We start from the raw sequence: 21,723 nt of genomic DNA, 5'->3' as shown, positions 1-21,723 counted from the left end.
GGTCATACCCAATTGTCCTTAAGGCTTACTCCTGGCTCTGTGCACTTAAAAGACTCTTAGCTGGCTCAGGACCATATGGGATGCTTAAGATCAAACCTGCCTCGGCCTTGTGCAAGGCAAGCACCTTATCTGCTGCACTTTCCAGCTGCTTTTGAGTGTTTTAAAATCAGGTTTGGACCTAGGTTGTAGGTCTATGACAGAATATTTGTCTTGCAAATCTGAGGCACTGGTTCGATCCCCTCACATCACAGGTATCCTCACCTAGCACCATTGATAGCTAAACCATTACCTCCCCAAACAGAACCAGAATTATTCTCCCACCTTCACCCTACCTCTACATTACTGATGTGACACACAAACAAGAAGTCATGAGTTTATGAACTGGGAGTTACCGTACACTTTTAGTTCCATAATAAAGATTAAACGGGGGCTGGAGAGAGAGCACAGAGATAGGGCATTTGCCTTGCATGCAACAAATCTGAGATGAACAGTGGTTCGAATCCCGGCATTCCATATGGTCCCCCAAGCCTGCCAGGAGCGATTTCTTTTTCTTTTCTTTTTCTTTTTCTTTTTTTTTTTTTGGTTTTTGGGTCACACCCGGCATTGCTCAGGGGTTACTCCTGGCTGTCTGCTCAGAAATAGCTCCTGGCAGGCACGGGGGACCATATGGGACACCGGGATTTGAACCAACCACCTTTGGTCCTGGATCGGCTGCTTGCAAGGCAAACGCCGCTGTGCTATCTCTCCGGCCCGCCAGGAGCAATTTCTAAGCGCAGATCAAGGAGTAACCCTTGAACACCGCTGGGTGTGACCCAAAAACCAATAAATAAATAAATAAATAAATAAATACAGATTAGAATAAAGGCACTAGTGCACGTATTAAGGAGCTTGCTATGCATATGACCACCCAGTTTGATCCCAGACACAGCATATGGTCCCACTAAAAACCATCAGGACTGAGGCCGGAGTGGTGGTGCAGTGGCAGGGCGTTTGCCTTGCATGCTGCTGACCCAGGATGGACCGCAGTTCGATCCCCCGGCATCCCATATGGTCCCCCAAGCCAGGGGCGATTTCTGAGCGTCACTGGGTATGGCCCAAAAACAAAACACAAAACAAAATAAACAAAAAACACGCACCAGAAGTGACTCTTTTTTTTTGTTTTTGTTGGTTTTTGGGTCACACCGGCAGTGCTCAGGGGTTACTCCTTGCTCTATGCTCAGAAATCGCTCCTGGCAGGCTCAGGGGACCATATGGGATGCCAGGATTTGAACCACCATCCTTCTGCATGAAAGGCAAACACCCTACCTCCATGCTATCTCTCTGGCCCCAATTCTTCTGCCTGCTAAAATCTTACACCAGAAGGTCCTAGACATAGGGCAAAATCATTATCCACTGAACTCTATTCAAATGCATACTCCAGAAAATTTTTTGATTTTGTTTATATTGGGGGGGCTTGCTGAGAACTACCAAGATCCTGGAGGCTACCAAGAACATACTCTGTGCTCAAGAGACAATAAGGTGCTTCACAAGCATGTGCTGCAGCCCTCTGAGCTATCTCCCCGACTCTTCCCCCGATAAACTTGAGAGTTATAATAAAATGGCTGTTATTTAATAAAACACAAGCAATGAATAATTTCTCTCATTCTCACAGATGAGAAAAATGTAGCACAGAGAGGTCACAGTGATACTAAGCAAGGTATTGATATAAGTGGAATTAATACAGGTTTATTTTTTGTTTGTTTTTGTTTTTGTTTTGGGGCCACACCCAGTAACGCTCAGGGGTTACTCCTGGCTATGCGCTCAGAAGTTGCTCCTGGCTTGGGGGACCATATGGGACGCCGGGGGATCAAACCGCGGTCTGTCCAAGGCTAGCGCAGGCAAGGCAGACACCTTACCTCTAGCACCACTGCCCCAGCCCGCCCCCCATAAAAAATTTGAAGTATGATGAAAGTTATTGTGGGAGTCCCCAAGGCATAGTACAGTGTCTTTGATCACTTGTTTTGTAAGAATATGATCATGAGTTCAAATCTCTGGTATCCTGGAAGCTCTTCTGTCTATGATCCACAGAACCACACTATAGCAGTTGTGTGTCTGAACCACAGAAAGGGATGCAGCCCAATTAAACATCACAACTTAAAAAAATATGTGAGTGGGGCCGGGCGGTGGCGCTGGAGGTAAGGTGCCTGCCTTGCCTGCACTAGCCTAGGACGGACCGCGGTTCGATCCCCCGGCATCCCATATGGTCCCCCAAGAAGCCAGGAGCAACTTCTGAGCGCATAGCCAGGAGTAACCCCTGAGCGTCACAGGGTGTGGCCCAAAAACAAAAAAAAAAAAAAATATGTGAGTGTCACTTTATAGCCAGAAAGGGCAAACCCTGGCAAGTAGGTCATAATTCCAGAAGCCAGGTCATTGGGAGCTCCTTGTTAGGAACAAGTTAGGAGCTCCACAGCAAGCTTTACACCCCCACCATTAATTTGATTAATTTTTATTTATTTTTGGTTTTTGAGTCACACAGACCAGGCAGCGCTCAGGGGTCACTCTTGACTCCAGGCTCAGAAATCGCTCCTGGCAGGCTCAAGAAACCATATGAGATGCCAGGATTGGAATCACCAACCTTCTGCATGAAAGGCAAACACCGTACCTCCATGCTATCTCTCCGGCCCCAAATTTGATTTATTTTTGTTGTAATTCCTAACTCCCTTCTCCCTTTCTCTTTTCTTTCTTTCTTTCTTTCTTTCTTTCTTTCTTTCTTTCTTTCTTTCTTTCTTCTTTCTTCTTTTTCTTTCTTTCTTTTTCTTTCTTTCTTTCTTTTCTTTCTTCTTTCTTTCTTTCTTTCTTTCTTTCATTTTTTCTTTCTCTCTCTTTCTTTCTTTCTTTTTTCTACTTCTTTCTCTTTTTTATTTTGTCCTTCCTTCCTTCCTTTCTTTCTTTCTTTCTTTTTTCTTTCTTTCTTTCTTTTCTTTCTCTTCTTCTTTTCTTTCTTTTTTTCTTTCTTTTTCTTTCTTTTCTTTCTTTCTTTCTCTTCTTTCTTCTTTTTTCTTTCTTTCTTCTCTTCTTTCTTTCTTTCTTTCCCTTCTCTTTCCTTCCTTTTCCTTTCTTTCTTTCTTGCTTGCTTTCTTGCTTTCTTTCTTCCTTCCTTCCCTCTCTTCCTTCCTTCCTTCCTTCCTCCTTCCTTCCTTCCTTCCTTCCTTCCTCCTTCCTTCCTTCCTTCCTTTCTTTCTTCCTTTCTTTTCTTTCTTCTTTCTTTCTTTTCTTTCTTTCTTTCTTTCTTTCTTTCTTTCTTTCTTTCTTTCTTTCTTTCTTTCTTCCTTCTTCTTTCCTTTCCTTTCTCCTTCCTTCCTTCCTTCCTTCCTTCCTTCCTTCCTTCCTTCCTTCCTTCCTTCCTTCCTTCCTTCCTTCCTTCCTTCCTTCCTTCTTCCTCCTTCCTTCCTTCCTTCCTTCCTTCTTCCTTCCTTCCTTCCTTCCTTCCTTCCTTCCTTTCTTTCTTTCTTTCTTTCTTTTCTTTCTTTCTTTCTTTCTTTCTTTCTTTCTTTCTTTCTTTCTTTCTTTCTTTCTTCCTCTTTCATTCTTTTCCTTTCTCTCTGTTACAGTGAGTTGTGGTTACCCAGCACCTGGCTGCCTTGTACTCTGTTTACTCTGTTAATTGGCGTGTTTATACATGTGCTTGCTAGGCTCACACTCTTAGTTGAAGCCCAGGAGTTATGGTTGGTTGCTGCCATGTCTTTGCAGCCATAACAAAGAAGGTCAGGGCAAAACCCGAGGGAAATGGAAAAGTAAAAGTTATGGGGGAGGGGTATAAAGCTTGTTGTGGAGCTCTTAAACTGTTGATAATTATCAACTCCTAGCTCCCTGGATTCTGCAAACTGTGGCCTATCTATGTTCATCAGACTCTACACTTCTGACTACTGCACTCATATATCGTTTTATTTGCAATGTCTTTTTTTCTTTTTTGGGCCACACCCGGTGACGATCAGGGGTTACTCCTGGCTATGCGCTCAGAAATCGCTCCTGGCTTGGGGAACAATATGGAACGCCAGGGGATCAAACCGCAGTCCATCTTAGGTTTGTCCTAAGCTAGCGTGTGCAAGGCAAATGCCCTACCGCTTGTGCCACTGCTCTGGCCCCTTAGTTGAAATGTTTAAAAGTGTTTGCATTAGGGGCCAGCGAGGTGGCGCTAGAGGTAAGGTGTCTGCCTTGCAAGCGCTAGCCAAGGAAGAACCGCGTTCGATCCCCGGCGTCCCATATGGTCTTCCCAAGCCAAGGGCAATTTCTGAGTGCTTAGCCAGGAGTAACCCCTGAGCATCCAATGGGTGTGGCTGAAAAACCAAAAAAAAAAAAAAAAGTGTTTGCATTCTTTTTGTACTGCATATACACAGCTGGCCATGATGCTAATTGAGAGCTCCAGCTTCCTGGCTTCTGGGAATTAATGAACTATCACTCAGACTTACTCAACCATAAAGGATAGAGGCTTTCTTAGGGAAAAGCATAGGGCTTGAATGATAGAATATATTTACATGTGCAAAGCCTTAGGTTTGATTTCTGGCATCAGAATACTCCCTCCCCAAATTAATAGGTAAGGACTTGATGTCCCCCAGCACCACTGAGAGGTGTCCCCACTAAAAATTGAGGGTCAGGAAATTGGAGAGATAGTCTGTACAGTGGGTAGGGTGTGTGGCCATCCCAGCTTTGATCCCCTGGCATCCCATATAGTCCCCTCAAACATTGCCAGGAATTAATTCCTGAATACAGAGTCTGAAGTTATCTCTGAGCATTATGTGGTTTAGCCCAAAAACAAGCAAAAAGGGATAGCTCCTGAGCACCACTGAGTGTGGCCCTAAAACAAAACAAAACAAGCAAAAAAACTAGATGCAAATATATCATCATGGCTAAAGAATATGGTATGTAGGTCTTAAAAGAAGTTAGTATAGGGGGGACGGAGAGATAACATGGAGGTAGTGTGTTTGCCTTGCACGCAGAAGGATGGTAGTTCAAATCCCGGCATCCCATATGGCCCCCCAAGTCTGCCAGGAGCAATTTCTGAGCGTAGAGCCAGGAGTAACCCCTGAGTGCTGCTGGGTGTGACCCAAAAACCACAATAAAAAAGAAGTTAGTATAGGAGCCAGAGCAATAATACAGTGGGTAGGGCATTTTCCTTGAATGCAGCCAGTCTGGGTTTGATCCCTGGCATCTCATATGGTCCCCTGAGCACCACTAGATAACCCCTGAGTGCAGAGCCAGGAGTAACTCCTAAGCACTGCCAGGTGTGGCCCCAAAACAAATGTAGATACAGGAGGTAAAGTAATATGCATTATACTCCTTCAGTAAAAAAATTTTTAAAACCACAGTGCCTAAAAGGGAAAAAGGAAAGAGAGAATAAAAATGTCTGCCATGGGGCCGGAGAGATAGCACAGCGGTAAGGCGTTTGCCTTACATGCAGAAGGTCTCTGGTTCAAATTCCGGCATCCCATATGGTCTCCCGAGCCTGCCGGGGGTGATTTCTGAGTGTAGAGCCAGGAATAACCCCTGAGCATTGCCGGGTGTGACCCAAAAACAAACAAACAAAAAAAATTGTCTGCCATGGGGATGGTGGTAACTGGAGACATCGGTGGCAGGAACTGTGCTAGTGAAATATGGGTGTTGAATATTGTATACTGAAATTCAATAATGAAGGATTTTGTAACTGTATCAGGTGAGTCAATTAAAAATTACTAATTAAGGAGCCGGAGAGATAGCATGGAGGTAAGGTGTTTGCCTTTCATGCAGAAGGTCATTGGTTTGAATTCTGGCATCCCATATGGTCCCCCAAGCCTTCCAGGAGCGATTTCTGAGCATGGAGCCAGGAGTAACCCCTGAGTGCTGCCTGGTGTGACCCAAAAAAAAAAAAACTAATTAAGGGGCCAGAGAGATAGAATGAAGGTATGGCATTTGCCTTGCATGCAGAAGGATGGTGGTTCAAATCCCGGCATCTCATATGGTCCCCTAAGCCTGCCGGGAGCAATTTCTGAGCATAGAGCCAGGATAACCCCTGAGCACTGCAGGTGTGACCCAAAAACAAACAAACAAACAAACAAACAAAAAGTAGGTACAAGAAAGTTCAGCAGGTGAGGTTTTTGCCTTGCATGTGGATGACCCAGGCTCAATTTCCAGTACCCCATATAGTCTCCTGAGCCCACTAGGAGTGATCTCTGATTTCAGAGTCAGGAATAACTCCTGAGCACCACAGTTGTGGCCCCCCCCAATAAAAACAAAAACAAACAAAAATAGGTAGATTGGGGTTAGAGCAATCATACAAGGGATAAGACATTTGTCTTGCAGGTGGCTGAGCACCATCAGGAGAACTCCTGCCAAAAATGTATATAGATTAGTGGTTATCACACTGTATTTTAAATGGTCTGAGAGGGCAGGGCAATATTTGTCTTTTGAGAGGTTTGGGGGCTATATCTGGTAGTGCTTTGGGTTTACTCTGGGCTCCAGATCAGAGGTAACTCCTAGCAGGTTCAGGGGACCGTATGGGGTGCTGTGGATCAAATCTAGGTCAACCACATGTAAGGCAAACCTCTTCCCTACCCACTGTACTATATCTGTACTATATGGGACCGCAGTATTTGTCTTTTTTTTCTACTTTTTTTTCCTTTGGGGTTTTGTATTGTATTTGGCCATACTCATGTCTTACTTCTGATTTTTGTGCTCAAGGAATATTCCTAGAGGTGTTTAAGAAACTATATATAGTGCTAGGGATTGAACAGGTTTGTTATTGTGCAAGAAAGCGCCTTAACCCCTGTACTCTCTCTGACACCCATATTTATCATATAAATTGGCAATACCTTGATATAGTTTCTTCCTGGTATATATAATAGTTTTAATAAACATTTATTTTGTTATTGTATCACACCCACTCTGCAAAGCTATTATTCCTCTGCTCTGTACTTGGAGGACCCAACAACAGCATAAGACATACACCTTAACTCCTTGGGGCAGAAGAGAGAGAATAGAGATTAAAGAACTTGCTTTGCTAGGACCAGAGAGATAGCACAGGGATAAAGAACTATGGTCCCCCATATGGATCTGAGCCCTGCCAGAACTAAACATTTTTGTTTGTTTTGGGGCCACACCCGGTGGCACTCAGGGATTATTCCTGGCTCTGCACTCAGAAATAGCTCCGGGGGGGGGGCAGGGAATAAAGAAAAGAAATAGCTCCTGGCAGTCTGGGGGACCATGTGGGATGCTGAGAGTTGAACCCAGGATTGTCTTGGTCGGCTGCTTGCAAGGCTAAAGCTCTACTGCTGTGCTATCGCTCTGGCCCCAGGACTAAACTTTTTATGTTTTTTGTTTTTTGGGTCACACCCGGCAGCACTCAGGGGTTACTCCTGGCTCTACTGTTCAGAAATCGCTTCTGGCAGGCTCAGGGGACCATATGGGATGCCAGGAATCAAATCACTGTCCTTCTGCATGCAAGGCAAATGCCCTCCTCCATGCTATCTCTCCAGTTCCAGGACTAAATTTTTTTTTGGGAGGGGTCACACCCGGCAACGCTCAGGGTTTACTCCTGTCTCCAAGCTCAGAAATCGCTCCTGGCAGGCTCAGGGGACCATATGGGATGCCGGGATTTGAACCAATGACCTGCATGCAAGGCAAACACATTACCTCCATGCTATCTCTCCTGCCCTGGGACTAAACTTTTTAAGTGCAGAGATAGGAGTAAGCCCTGAGCACAGCTGAGTGTTGGCACATCCCACCAAAAAAGAAGCATTTATCTTGCCTCAAGCTGACCCTGGTTCATATTCCTCAGTATTGCATATGGCCCCTAGCATTGCCAGAGATCACTCTTTCTTTTTTTTTTTTTTTTTTTTGGTTTTTGGGCCACACCCGGTGACGCTCAGGGATTACTCCTGGCTATGTGCTCAGAAGTCGCTCCTGGCTTGGGGGACCATATGGGACGCGGGGGGATCGAACCGTGGTCCGTCCAAGGCTAGCGCAGGCAAGGCAGGCACCTTACCTTTAGCGCCACCGCCCGGCCCCCAGAGATCACTCTTGAGCACTAAACTAGGAATAGCCCCAAAGTCTGATGGGTGTGTCCCCCAAAACTAGCTTCACAACATTTAATTTATTTTTGTTTTGGGACTATACCTGGCTACACTTATGACTTAATCCTGGCTCTGCATTCAGGGATCACTTCTAGCAAGATTCAAGGGACCAGGGATAGCACAGTGGGTAGGGCATCTGCCTGGCACAAAGCCAATCCAAGTTTGATCCCTGACATCACACATCGTCCCCCAAGTCTGTCAGGAGTGATTTCTGAGCACAGAGCGAGGAGTAACCCCTGAGAACTGCCAAGTGTGGCCTCCAAACAAAACCAATAAATGTTGTGAAGTTTCTACTGGAATGTCAAACAAAACAAGAACTGCAGAATTATGGGCGGGGGGGGGGATAGCACAGCAGTAGGGCATTTGCCTTGCACACAGCCAGCACAGGATGGACCCCAGTTGGAATCCCGGCACCCCATATGGTCCCCTCCCCGAGCCTGCCAGGAATGATTTCTGAAGGCGAAGAGCAAGGTGTGACCCAACCTCCCCCCGACCAAAGAAAAAGTAATACAGTTCTTGCCTTGCATGTGACAACCCAGGTTCAATCTGCTGCACCCATATGGTCTTCTGAGCTAGGAGTTATCCCTGTGTGCAAGCCAGGAGTAAACTGAGCATCACCAGGTATGGTCAAACAAACAAACATGTCGAGCAAAGGAAAGCCACTGATCTTAGTACAGGCAACCCAGCGCTCTGGTCACAGGCATGGGAGGAGATAGGACTCTCTGAGGTCACAAGGGGTGGGCACTCCTTTCTCCACCTCTAAAGCCGAACAGAAACCCAAAGTGCAGTGGTGAAACAGAAGGGGAAAGAGGAGTGGTCAGGTAAGGAGGAAACACAAGTGTGGGTTTTAAAAGGCTGATGATAGCAGGGACTACTTCCCACTTTCCAGCAGGGAATAGCTAGCTAATTTGAGTTTCCATACTCATAAGCAGGCTGTGCTACTTATGCATAATTCCTGACTCAGTTCTAGCTCATCATCAATGCTGTGTTTCATTCATTAAGAGCAGTCTTTTAGGGGCCGGGAAGGTGGCGCTAGAGGTAAGGTGTCTGCCTTGCAAGAGCTAGCATAGGATGGACAGTGGTTCGATCCCCCCCAGCGTCCCATATGGTCCCCCCAAGCCAGGGGCGATTTCTGAGCACATAGCCAGGAGTAACCCCTGAGCGTCCAACGGGTGTGCCCCCCCCAAAAAAAAGCAGTCTTTTACAAATGAACAGGATAAGGCAGTAACCCAGTTTGCCTCTTGGTTCTCTCCTTCTAGCTCCAGTACCTAAGGTTATCTTCCTCACATAGGAGGAAGTTGCTCTGGCAGTGTTTGGTAGAGAACAAATGAATGAAGCCACATCACAGAAGGGACTCTCCCAAGAGATGTATAGGCCAGTGTTTAATCAAAGTTATCCATGATTTAGGACAAGGAGGGAAGTTCCCCTCTGCCTCTAACTTTGAACCCCTCTGTTTCTGCCAGCCACTTTCTCTTTCTCTTCAACTTGATCTGTTTTCCTTTGAGTTGCTATGTCTCAGAGTACACAGGAAACATGCAGCTTTGGGGCTAAGGTCATTGGTAATGGAAACATTACTGCTTACATTTAATACTGCAGTATTGTTTTCTTTTTATTTGAAAAGGGTTTGGGGCCACACTCAGGGCCCATCTTGGGCAGCCCCTCCTGGCTATGCTTGAACTTGGACTTCCAGCATGCAAAGCATGCACTCAACCAATGAACTACCTTTCTGAATCCACACTTATATAATCCTTTGAGGAAGGCAGTTCTGAGTTTTGGTACTACACTTTGCAGTTCCCAGGGACTACTCCTGGTTCTGTACTCAAGGATCATTCCTGGTGATGCTCAGAGCGCCATATGTGGTACCAAGGGTTGAACTGAGATCAGGTGAATAAATAGCAAGTATCTGTAATGTCTGTCTGTCTCCTATTTTAGTCTATTTGGGGTGAGAGTTTGAAAAATTTGTCCACACCTAGCAATGCTCAAGATGTACCACTGACTTTCAGAAATCACTCCTAGTGGGCTTAGGAGACCAATGGGATGCCAGGGATCAAATCTTGATCAGTCGTATGCAAGACAAACCCTACCTGATGTGCCATGAGTTCCAAATCCTACTATTTTGATCTTTGCCTTAACTCCTGCCTCTTTGCCTGTTCTCTCAGACATGATTTGTCTTTCCTCATACACCTGTATCCAGTGTGAGTCTCCCTACCACCCAGAACTGGTTTCTCCAGCCCATCTTCTAATGGGCTGCAGAAAGCAGATGAAAGATTCTCCATGTGGGGGCCATCTCTTCTGATTTCCTGTCTTGCTGGTCTCACAGCCTTACTGACCACATCCTCTCTAACCTTAAATACTTCCTCACTATACACGTCATCCAGGAGTTCTCAGCCCCCAAGACATGTCACTGACCCTCACCCACCCTCTCTTCTCTCATTTTGGGTTTCTGTCCTCAGTCCTGACCTCTCAGGATCATGTCTGGTGGCCTAGAAGTGCTCAATCCTGTCCGTTTCTGGACTTCTAACACATTCTTCTCGCACAGGTGACCGTAACCAACACAATGCTCTCAGGCAGGTGGTGGCCAACAACCTGGGGGAGCCTAGGACTGGGCCCCCGAAACCCTTCTCGTGGATCCCGGCTCTGTGCCCTCTACGCTTTCACCTACACTGGGGCAGATGGCCGGCAGGTGTCCCTAGCTGAAGGGGACAGATTCCTCCTGCTTCGAAAGACCAACTCAGACTGGTGGCTGGCAAGGCGCCTGGGAGCCCCCTCCACGTCTCGGCCCATCTTTGTCCCAGCTGCCTACATGACTGAGGAATCTGTTCCTTCCCAGAACCCAGACACCCTCTCCTCCAACTGGATTCCAGGTAAGCATATACCTCTCTTCATCACTTCCTGAATTTTCCACTTCCTAGGAAATTGGGAACTTGGGAACCAGGGGAAAGGTTTCCCTTCCCCCAAGGTTCTGCTGACCTTTTGCATTAATTTTCCTCTGATCATGCAACTCCTGTCCTCCAGTATGGTTTCTTCATTTCCTGTCCTAGTAGACTTCTCAGCCTTACGCTTTTTTTTTGGGGGGGGGGCACACCCAAGAGCGATCAGGGGTTACTCCTGGCTCTGCACTCAGATATTGATCCTTTAGGGGTCAGAGTGACAGCACAGATGTAGGGTGTTTACCATGCATGCAGTCGACTCAGGACAGACCCAGGTTCCATGCCCCAGCATCCCATATGTCCTCTGAGCCTGCCAGAAGTGATTTCTGAGTGCAGAGCCTAGAATAACCCCTGAGGACTGCTGGGTGTGGCCCAAAAACCAAAATAAAATCACTCTTGGCAGGCTCAAAGACCATATAGGATTCTGGGGATTGAACCCGTGTCTGTCCAGGGTCGGCCGCCTGCAAGGCAAATGTCCTACCACAGTACTATCACTCTGACCCCTAGCCTTATGCTTTTTTCTTTCCTTATTTCTTTTTTTGTTTTTTTAGGTCATAGTCAGTGGTATTCAGGGGTGTGATCTGGCTCTGAGTTTAGGAATTATTCCTGGAGACCGGAGCGATAGCACAGTGGCAGGCCATTTACCTTGCACAGCCAAGCCAGGATGAACCCAGGTTCGATCCCTGGCATCCCATATGGTCCCCCAAGCCTGCCAGGAGTTATTTCTGAGTGCAGAGCCAAGAGTAACATATAAGAGCCACTGGATGTGGCCCAAAAACCAAAAAAAAAAAATTATTCCTGATTGGTGTTTGGGAGGCCATATGGAATGCCATGGACGGAACCCAGGTTGGCCACATGCAAGGCAAGCTTCCTGTATACTTTACTATCTCTCTGGTCCCCTTACACCATTTTCTTTTGTGGGGGGAGGCCACACCTGGAGATGCTCGGGGATCAAACCCAGGCCAGCTGCATGCAAGGCAAGCACGCTATTCGCTGTAATAGCTCGTCAACCTTCCTTCCTTCCTCCCTCCCTTCCTCCCTTCCTCCCTCCCTCCCTCCCTCCCTCCCTTCCTTCCTTCCTTCCTTCCTTCCTTCCTTCCTTCCTTCCTTCCTTCCTTCCTTTTTCTTTCTTTCTTTCTTTCTTTCTTTCTTTCTTTCTTTCTTTCTTTCTTTCTTTCTTTCTTTCTTTCTTTCTTTCTTTCTTTCTTTCTTTCTTTCTTTCTTTCTTTCTTTTTTCTCTCTCTTTCTTTCTTTTTCTTTCCTTTTCTCTTTCTTTATTTCGTTCTCTTTCTTTCTCTTTCTTTATTTCTTTCTTTCTCTTCTTTCTTTTTTGCTTTTGAGCCACACCTGGTGACACTCAGGGGTTACTCCTGGTGCTCAGAAATCACTCCTGGCTTTGAGGGACCATATGGGATGCCAGGATCAAACTCAAATCCTTCTTGGGTCAGCCACGTGCAAGGTGTACGCTGTTCTATCTCTCCAGCTTTCATTTATTTTCTTTTTCTTTTCTTTTTTTTTTTTTTGGTTTTTGGGCCACACCCAGCGATGCTCAGGGGTTACTCCTGGCTGTCTGCTCAGAAATAGCTCCTGGCAGGCATGGGAGACCATATGGGACACCGGGATTTGAACCAACCACCTTTGGTCCTGGATCAGCTGCTTGCAAGGCAAACACCGCTGTGCTATCTCTCCAGGCCCATTTGTTTTCTTTTTTAAAAAATATCTTTATTTAGGGCCAGAGCGATAGCACAGCAGTAGGGTGTTTGCCTTGTGAGCAGCTGATCCAGGACGAATGATGATTTGAATCCCTGCATTCCATATGGTCCCCTGTGCCTGCCAGGAGCAATTTCTGAACAGAAAGCCAGGAGTAACCCCTGAGTGCTGCCAGGTGTGACCCAAGAACAAAAAAACAAAAATCTTTATGCTTAAGCACCATGATTACAAAAGAATTTTATTTATTTATTTATTTATTTATTTATTTTGGTTTGGAGGCCACACCCTGCAATGCTCAGGGGTTACTCCTGGCTCTGTGCTCAGAAATCACTGCTGGCAGGCTCTGGGGGCCATATGGAATGACGAGGATCGAACCTGGGTTCGGTTTGAGTAGACAACATGTAAGGCAAACACCCTACTGCTGCTGCCTGACGCCATTTTCTATACCTCCCTCTGCCCATGTTTCCCCCAGATATAAGAGCCTAACCACACTCATAGCTCTGACCACCTGCACTCCTGCTCTCCTTCTTGATTTCTAGGGCTAAATTTATTTCCTGGATCCCTGGAGGAACTTCACATGCCTCAGTCACCTCCAGGCCTGACCCAGGATACTTCTGAGCAACCTCCTCCTCTTCCCCCCAAAATGTGCAGAAGTGTCAGTGTCACCAATCTGAGGTCTACCCTCCCAAAGCCCTTTCAGGATGGACCCAGTGGAAGATCCCTGTCCCAGGAAGACTTGCTGGCAGAGGCCCATGCCAACATGGTGAGACTCAGCTCTGCGACCAGCCAGAGTGTGGGTAGTCAATAGCCACTGCCAGCCCGGTTTGCTCTGGGCACCACAGGGCCCACCTCAGACAGACTGTTCTCCACACTGTGGGATTCCCATGGGGGAAGTCAATCAAGTCACACACACACACACACACACACACACACACACACACACACACACACACACACACAAAGAAAACCTTTGCTTCCAATGAGATCTTGTGTTACAAAGATGAGGGAAAGTGGTGGAGTGACTGAGGTAGAATGAGAAAGCATCTGTAAAAGAAACAAACAAACAAAAAAAAACAAGGAGAAAAAGCTGTGGAAACTCAGAGAAGTGAGAATTCTTTATTTTGCTTTGTTTTGTTTTTGCTTTTTTGGGCCACACCCTATGACGCTCAGGGGTTACTCCTGGCTATAAGCTAAGAAATCGCTCCTGGCTTGGGGGACCATATGGGACACCGGGGATATAATCAAGGTCTGTTCGGGATCGGCCACATGCAAGGCAAATGCCCTACCACTGTGCTGTTGATCTGGCCCCAGAAGTGAGAATGCTTGCAGAGGACCACAAAAAGCAAATGTCCTGAGGATCAATGGTGGAATTTGGCAAATGACAGAGGGACGGATTGAAAGGCAGCCATCCCCTCTTTTTTTTTTTTTTTTTGGTTTTGGGGCTACACCTGGCAGCGCTCAGAGCTTACTCCTGGCTCTGTGCTCAGAAATTGCTCCTGGCAGGCTCAAGGGACCTTATGGATGAAGGGAATTGAACCCGGTCCGTCCAGGGTCTGTGTGCAAGGCAAATGGCCTACCTCTGTGCTATTGCTCCAGCCCAGGCCATCCTCTCTTCCCTATGCTTTTTTTCCTCTTCCTCCTGACTTTCAGCCCAGGGCCTAGAGCAGATATTTTTTTGTTGTCCTTATGGCCAGTTCAGGTCACCAGCAAGTCTCTTTCAGAGCTGCCCCTCCTCTCTCTCTCTCTCTCTCCCTTACCTGCACAGGAAAACAGACCCTGCGTTCTCAGATCTCCCCTCCGGGACCTCTTAAACTCATGATGCTGTGAGGGTGGAGCCCTTTCCTCAACTAACACACACACACTAAAGCCTGTTCCCCTTTCCTGTGGGCCAGGGTGGGGTGGGGTGGGGGAGGAGGGAAGTTGGCAACAGGAAGTGAGGAGAAAAGCAAAGAGTGAGAGGGAGGGAGTTAAAAAAAAAAATCGAGAAACCTGGGGTATCTCCCCCGCAGTACCTGGGGCACCGGGGTGGTGCGGAGGAGCGGGTTAGGTGAGGAGAAGGCTGAGGAAGGGCCTGAAGAAGAACAAACTTTCTTCCCACTTCTCCTGACAGGCTGGAGTGGGGGCCCAGCCTCTCATGTCAGAGCCTCCAGTCTACTGTAACCTGGTGGACCTTCGCAGCTGCCCTTCGTCCCCACCCTCAAGCCCAGCTCACCCCCCGCTGCAGAAGCTGGATGCCTGGGAACAGCACCTGGACCCTGTCTCTGGACGCTGCTTCTACATCAACTCGCTCACCGGCTCCAAATCCTGGAAGCCCCCGCGCAGGGCACGGGCCCAGGACACGGTGAGACCTGCCCTCCTGCCACACTCTTCGCCCCTCAATCGCCTCCTTTCTCCTCCTCGACTATAACATGGTGAGAAAGGTGTGGGGTGCAGGCTGAGGTGGCAAACCCGTGGCTTCCTGTCTCCTCACTCCAGAAACCCAGCTCTATGGACAAGATGCAGAATCTAAACCAGGATAGCCATGCCCTGCAACTTCGGGCTGGCACCATGGGGACCCCAGAACTGCCCCATCCCCAGGTGAGATTTTGCCCCCCCCCACAGCACCCCGCAGAAACAGCCATCTTCTCAGCACCCCTGTGTGCCAGCCTTCATAACCCAGCTCACCCTCCCTCACCCACATCCGCACCCCCTTTCCTTCACCACTGGGGACTCCTCCAAATTGCAGGTTGTTCCACCTGTCTCTCCCATCCCCATCCCTAGGGTTCCCTTAGCCTCCACCTGAACGCCTCTAGGCTCAGCCCCCCAGTTCTGCCGCAGCTCCTGGAGGACCCCCACGTAAGTCTAAATCTCTTGTGAATGTGGGAATCCTCCCTGTCCCCACTGTCCCCACCCTCAACTCCTCCTCCTTCAGAAACGTCTTCCTCTTTCTGAATGTTCCCTGTGCCCCTAACTGAGTGAAAGATCTCACTCTGCGAGGACTCCTAGAGGAAATTGGGGGGTGCTATGGGATGCTGGCAGATTTGGGGACCCACCCCCTTCCCTCGGTTTCCCAGGAGGTGGAGAAGTCAGGCCAGCTCAATGTGACCAAAATCGCCTTGGGGGGACGCAAGCTCAGGTGAGAGCTCTGATCCTCTCAGGGGGACCTGGTGGTGCCACCGACTTGGGGGTGCTGAGACTGCCCGGGCAGGGTGTCGCCATTCCCCAGCTTCTAAACAAACCTCAGCCTGTCTCACACCCACACCCGATAGGAAGAACTGGAGCCCGTCTTGGGTGGTGCTGGCTGGGAACAGCTTGGCGTTCTACCGGGAGCCACCGCCTGCAGGACCCTCCAACGTGTGGGTGCGTGTGAGGGAGACCCAGAGGGGTCTGGACACCCTTTGGACAGCCTGGAGTTGGGGTGATCGTGGGGAAGGCCCTGCGGGGCAGGGGGAGTCAGGAGGGAGTTCTGTCCCCTTTCTCCTGGAGAAACTTGGGAAACAGTGCTTGGGCCTGTTTCTCTTCTTTTTTGGTTTGTTTGTTCGTTTGATTTTGAGCCACACCCGGTTGCGCTCATGGGTTCGCACTCCAGAAATCGCTCCTGGCTTGGGGGGCCATATGGGATGCTGGGGATTGAACCTGCATCCTTCCTGGGTCAAGGCAAATTGCCCTACCGCTGTGCTATCACTGGGGCCCCCTGTTTCTCTCCCTGCCAGGGCCCAGCGGGTAGCCGGCCTGAAAGCAGCGTGGATCTGCGGGGGGCGGCCTTGGCCCATGGCCGCCACCTGTCCAGTCGTCGCAATGTCCTGCACGTGAGTGTCCTCCCCAGGTCCAGCCCCAGTTGCATGCACGGGTTCTCCTCTCTGTGCCTCTCTGTTTTTCTTTTTCTTTTTCTTTTTTCTTTTTGGTTTTTGGGTCACACCTGGCAGTGCTCAGGGGTGACTCCTGGCTGTCTGCTCAGAAATAGCTCCTGGCAGGCACGGGGGACCATATGGGACACCGGGATTCGAACCAACCACCTTTGGTCCTGGTTCGGCTGCTTGCAAGGCAACGCCACTGTGCTATCTCTCCGGGCCCGCCTCTCTGTTTTTCCCTTTTCTGTTTTGGGTCCCACTTGGTGGTGCTCAGGGGCTACTTTGGTTTGCCACTGGTGGTGCTTTGGGAGGACCGGGCAGTGCCGGCTATGAAGCCTGCATCTTGGCCTACAAGATCTGGGTTTCCCCCCTGGAGCTAACCTCCCGCCTCCACCACCCCTCTCGCTTTCTTCTGTCCTCCCACCCCATCCCCCCGACGGAGGCTCCTCTCTCCGGGCCTGACGCCTCAGATCCGCACGGTCCCGGGCCACGAGTTCCTGCTGCAATCGGACCTGGAGTCAGAACTGCGCGCCTGGTACCGAGCTCTGCGCGCTGTCATCGAGCGCCTGGTGAGAAGGCGAAGGCGCGGTGGGAAGTGGGGGACGGTGGCAAGAGTTAACTGACCTCGGGGAGGCGAGGAGGGGCCGGGGGAGGGCTCAGGGTATGCAGGGGAACAAAGAGGGCTAGGGAAGAGCCTCAGGGGCCGGAGCGGTTAGATCCCTGGCATCCCATATGGTCCCCTAAGCCAGGAGCGATTTCTGAGCGCAGAGCCAGGAGTAACCCCTGAGCATCACCGGGTGTGGCTCAAAAAACAAAAATAAGAAGGGGCGTGTAGGTGTGGGGACCTCAGCAGGTGCAAATCACCTTCCTGACTCTCCCAACCTTGACAAGACTCTGCCTGCCTTGCCCCCCCTCCCCCGATTGCAGGATCGGGAGAACCCCCAGGAACTGCGACTGTCGGGCTCAGGGCCCGCGGAGCTGGGCGAGCTGAGCGCTGGGGAGGACGAAGAGGAGGAACCGGAGCCGGAGCCGCCGTCCAAATCTCTGCTGCGGATCCCCGGCTGGCGGACCTCCAGTAAAGGGCTTGGGGAGGGGGTGCTCGGGGCTTTGGCACGCCCCGCATTGCCCCAGAGCAGCGCCCACTCTTCTTCCATGTGCATTCTCTCCTCTCCCTCCTCGTTCTCCAGGTCGCGGTCCAGAAGGGACCGAGCAAAATCGGGTGCGCAACAAACTGAAGCGGCTGATCGCCAAGAGACCACCCTTGCAAAGCCTGCAGGAGCGGGGTCTCCTCCGAGGTGAGGAGATCTGGGGCCCCTAAAGTGGCCTGGGTGCCCGCTTGAGTGAGGGGGCTGGCACCCGCACTTGGCCCACTCCTGGTTGGGAAGCCGCCCATTTCATGCCTGAGAAAATACGGTTCAGAGTCAAGTTGGACAGAACTAGATGGCCATCTCCTGCTTTCCCTACATACAGCAACATGGTGGTGGGAAGGGTTTCTCCTTCTGGACCAGGCGGCGAACAGGCAGCCAAGCCCAATTTGGGGTGAAGACCTGTGCTTAGAAGAGCTATGAGGAGGAGCCAGGCAATGACTCTCTGTGTCTCCCCAGATCAAGTATTCGGTTGCCAGTTGGAATCGCTGTGCCAGCGGGAAGGGGGTACCGTGCCCAACTTTGTGCGACTCTGTATTGCTGCTGTGGACAAGAGAGGTCATTTCCCCAGACACCCTAGCACCCTACCTTCCAACAAATTGGGACCGAGGACAGCCCTTCACCTTAAGCCTTACTAGACCCCTGCACTATTCTGCTCTTTCCCTGCCACCTACTACCCTTCCCAAGCCTCACCACCTTCTTTGGGGGGGGGGGATTGGGTCACACCCAGCAGTGCTCAGGGGTTCCTCCTGCCTCTATGCTCAGAAATAGCTCCTGACAGGCTTGGGGGACCATATGGGATGCCGGGACTTGAACCGCTGTCCTTCTGCATATGAGGCAAAAGCCTTACGTCCATGCTATCTCGCCAGCCCCCTCACCATCTTCTTGATTCAAAACAGCACATCTGCATCTCCTAGGTCTAGATGTGGATGGCATTTACCGGGTCAGTGGGAACTTGGCGGTGGTCCAGAAGCTGCGTTTCCTGGTTGACCGAGGTGAAAAGGCTTGTGAACTAAGAGGGGAACCAGAACTACATTGCCTCACTTGGGGCTTGGAGCAGAGACTCACTCTGGGTGGGATCCTACAAGGTGGGGAAAGGGTGCAAAACCTGGATCTCCTGCAGGCAGCACAAAGCTTGTGCTCAGCTCCTTGATCTGCCTCCCCAAACCCTGGAACTGCACTTCTGAATCCATGATCTTTCCTCATAAATCTTGCAGAGCGCGCAGTCACCTCTGATGGCAGATACGTGTTTCCACAACAGCCAGGACAAGGTATTTTTGTGGAAGTGCCCCATACCCTTGGGCTTCCTTATATACTCCCCGCTTTCATAGATTCCCCCCACCATGTTCTCCTTCAGGGAATATTGTTCCCATGCCCAACCCTGCTGTCTCATCCACCTGCAGATACCACTCCTGGGAGGGAGGGGGTGGCTTTCCCTAGCTGAATCTTCTCTCCAGCTCCTGATATCTCTGTCTCTGGATTCCTCTGACATTTTGTGAACCCTGAACCTCTCTGAGTCTCCTTCTTTTCTTCCAGAAGGCCGCTTAGATTTAGACAGCGCGGAGTGGGATGACATTCATGTGGTCACTGGTGCCCTGAAGCTTTTTCTCAGGGAGCTCCCCCAGCCTCTGGTGCCCCCACTGCTGCTGCCACATTTCCGTGCTGCCCTTGGTAAGAAATAGTGGTTTTGGGGGAACCTTGGATGTGGGCAGGGTGGGAGGGATGAGTGGGGTAGATAAGAACAGAAGTAGAACAGAAGTTCCCTCACACTCTTCTGTACTACCCAGAGCACAAAGATGGAACTCAGCTTTCAATTCATATACCAATTCTGGGATTTGTGTGTGTGTGTGTGTGTGTGTGTGTGTGTGTGTGTGTGTGTGTGTGTAAATGGCTGAGTTGAAAGGAAGTTTAGGACTGCTTTAAAAAAAAAAAACTGTCATAGGGCCAGAGTGATAGCACAGCAGTAGGATGTTAGCCTTGCATGCAGATGGACCTGGGTTCAATCTCTGGCATCTCATATGATCCCCTAAGCCTACCAGGAGTGATTTCTGAGTGCAGAACCAGGAGTAACCCCTGAGCACTGCTGGGTGTGACCCAAAAACAAAAACAAAAAACTGCCATAGGGTCAAAAAGATAGTTCAGAGGTTAAGATGCTTGCCTTGCACATAAAAGACCCTGGTTTAATCCCCTGTACCACATATGGTCCCCCAAGCACCTCCAGGAGCCAGAGTGATCCCTGAGCCTAGAGCTAGGCCTGAGTACTACCAGATGAGGTGTTCCCCCTCAAAAAAAAAAAGTCCCCAAACCTGCAATACACCTGCATGGTGTTTTCCAAGGGCACAGGCAAGAGGGATGGATGTCCCCTCCCAACCTTTTGCTAGTCTCCTGCCATGCCTTCATATTCCTCTTTCTCTCTAGAACTTTCAGAATCAGAGAAGCGCCTGTCCCAAATACAAGAATTAATCAGCTCAATGCCAAAACCCAACCAGGACACACTGCGGTTCCTCCTGGAGCATTTGTGCAGGTCAGGAGGCCTGAACATCTCTGGCAAGGAGGGAGGCAATGAAGTTGTGGCTCAGTTCAGAGGGACCAAGATAAGAAAGCATCTAGGTTTAGTGCACAGATTGGGGGAGCAGGCGCCTCTCTGCCAAGGCCATGCTATCTAGGGCCTAGACCTTGCAACAGGTCAGTATGAGAGGGGACCAATAAAAAACCCAGAGGTGGGCCGGATTGATAGCACTGCTGGTAGGATGTTTGCCTTGTACATATACAACCCAGATTCAATCTCCAGCTGAATATGCCAGGGGTGATCCCTGAGCACAAAGTCAGGAGTAAAACCTAAGAACTGATGGGTATGGTCCAAAAACAGAGAAAAACAAAAGGGGGATAGAATAGAAGGAGGTAGGCTGAAGGGGAAGGAAGAAGAAAGGAAGGAAGGAAGGGAGGAAGGAAGGAAGGAAGGAAGGAAGGAAGGAAGGAAGGAAGGAAGGAAGGAAGGAAGGAAGGAAGGAAGGAAGGAAGGAAGAAAGGAAGGAAGGAAGGAAGGAGGGTGGGAGGGAGGGAAGGAAGGAAGGAAGGAAGGAAGGAAGGAAGGAAGGAAGGAAGGAAAGAAGGAAAGAAGGAAGGAAGGAAGGAGGTGAAGGAAGAAAAGGCAGGCAAGTCCAGAAAAGAGATCTTGCTGGGTAAGAGAAAGGAAGGTCATTTGGGTCATAGTTCCCAAGAGCTGGAGGTGTGATTTATCCTGTGTGTGCCTGGAAGAGATCCTCCAAAGGCAGTCTGTGTAGCCTATGTTGAACCTTCACTTTATCCTGAAGGTTCCTTTGCTGGTTGGCCTCTCCCTTCCCTTGACATCTCCCCTGGTTCTCTTTGGTCACCCTATGGAGAGGTTTCAGGGTTAAATCTTCTACAGAGGAATCTTTGAAGGTGCCCTCTATTGGCAGTGGCAAAGCTGCTACTTAATGCTCCCTTTTCTTGGCCCTTACCCCAGGGTGATAGCACACTCCGAAGAGAATCGCATGACCCCCCACAACCTGGGAATTGTGTTTGGACCAACCCTATTTCGGCCAGAGCAGGAGACAGTCGACCCTGCTGCGCATGCGCTCTACCCGGGACAGCTGGTGCAGCTGATGCTCATTGACTTCCCCAGCCTCTTCCCCTGACGGCGTGTTTGCAGCGACCTCTGTTGGGCGCCCTTTGATGGTGGTACTTGGGGCAGGGTGTTCTGAGTTCTGAGTACTGTCCCTTAAACAATGAATCCCAGGCTAAGAAGCTGCTCTATGGACTTGAACACAGGCTTTGCATACAAGGCCTAGGTTTAACCTCCAGCACCACATACAACATACATACATACATACATACATACATTGCCAGGAGTGACCCTGAGCACAGAGCTGGGAGTAGCCCCTGAACGTTGTTAGGTGAGGCTCCCAAAAGCCTATAAAATAAAATAGAATTGATCCTGCCCCGGATGGCGCCAGGTGGGACAGTCCTCTCCATCCTGTCTCCGGCGGGGCCACCAGTTATT

At 49.5% G+C, this 21,723-nt stretch overlaps 1 protein-coding gene across 1 annotated transcript; it reads left to right on the top strand.

Moving 5' to 3' along the window:
- The first annotated feature begins 10,641 nt into the window (after positions 1 to 10,641).
- Positions 10,642 to 21,389, top strand: ARHGAP9 (Rho GTPase activating protein 9). The gene is made up of 17 exons (XM_049783070.1): positions 10,642 to 10,948; positions 13,264 to 13,487; positions 14,835 to 15,065; positions 15,200 to 15,301; positions 15,485 to 15,559; positions 15,778 to 15,839; positions 15,973 to 16,063; positions 16,417 to 16,512; positions 17,025 to 17,123; positions 17,482 to 17,629; positions 17,742 to 17,849; positions 18,159 to 18,257; positions 18,617 to 18,694; positions 18,917 to 18,970; positions 19,236 to 19,370; positions 20,118 to 20,223; positions 21,187 to 21,389. Exons 1-17 carry the CDS (start codon positions 10,642 to 10,644, stop codon positions 21,356 to 21,358), a joined length of 2,187 nt encoding a protein of 728 aa, XP_049639027.1. The 3' UTR covers positions 21,359 to 21,389.
- The last annotated feature ends 334 nt before the right edge of the window (positions 21,390 to 21,723 follow it).

This window comes from Suncus etruscus, chromosome 11 (assembly GCF_024139225.1).
Source record: "Suncus etruscus isolate mSunEtr1 chromosome 11, mSunEtr1.pri.cur, whole genome shotgun sequence".
Taxonomy (NCBI): Eukaryota; Metazoa; Chordata; class Mammalia; order Eulipotyphla; family Soricidae; genus Suncus; species Suncus etruscus.
Note: the sequence above shows the minus strand (reverse complement) of the source record. Positions and strands in the feature narration are given on the sequence as shown.

Coding starts and splice junctions, on each gene's coding strand:
- ARHGAP9 (XM_049783070.1), top strand. CDS start 10,642: ATGCTCTCAGGCAGGTGGTGGCCAACAACCTGGGGGAGCCTAGGACTG. Junction 17,124..17,481: donor GCGCTGTCATCGAGCGCCTG/GTGAGAAGGCGA, acceptor CCCCGATTGCAG/GATCGGGAGAACCCCCAGGA. Junction 18,258..18,616: donor TGCTGCTGTGGACAAGAGAG/GTCATTTCCCCA, acceptor TGCATCTCCTAG/GTCTAGATGTGGATGGCATT.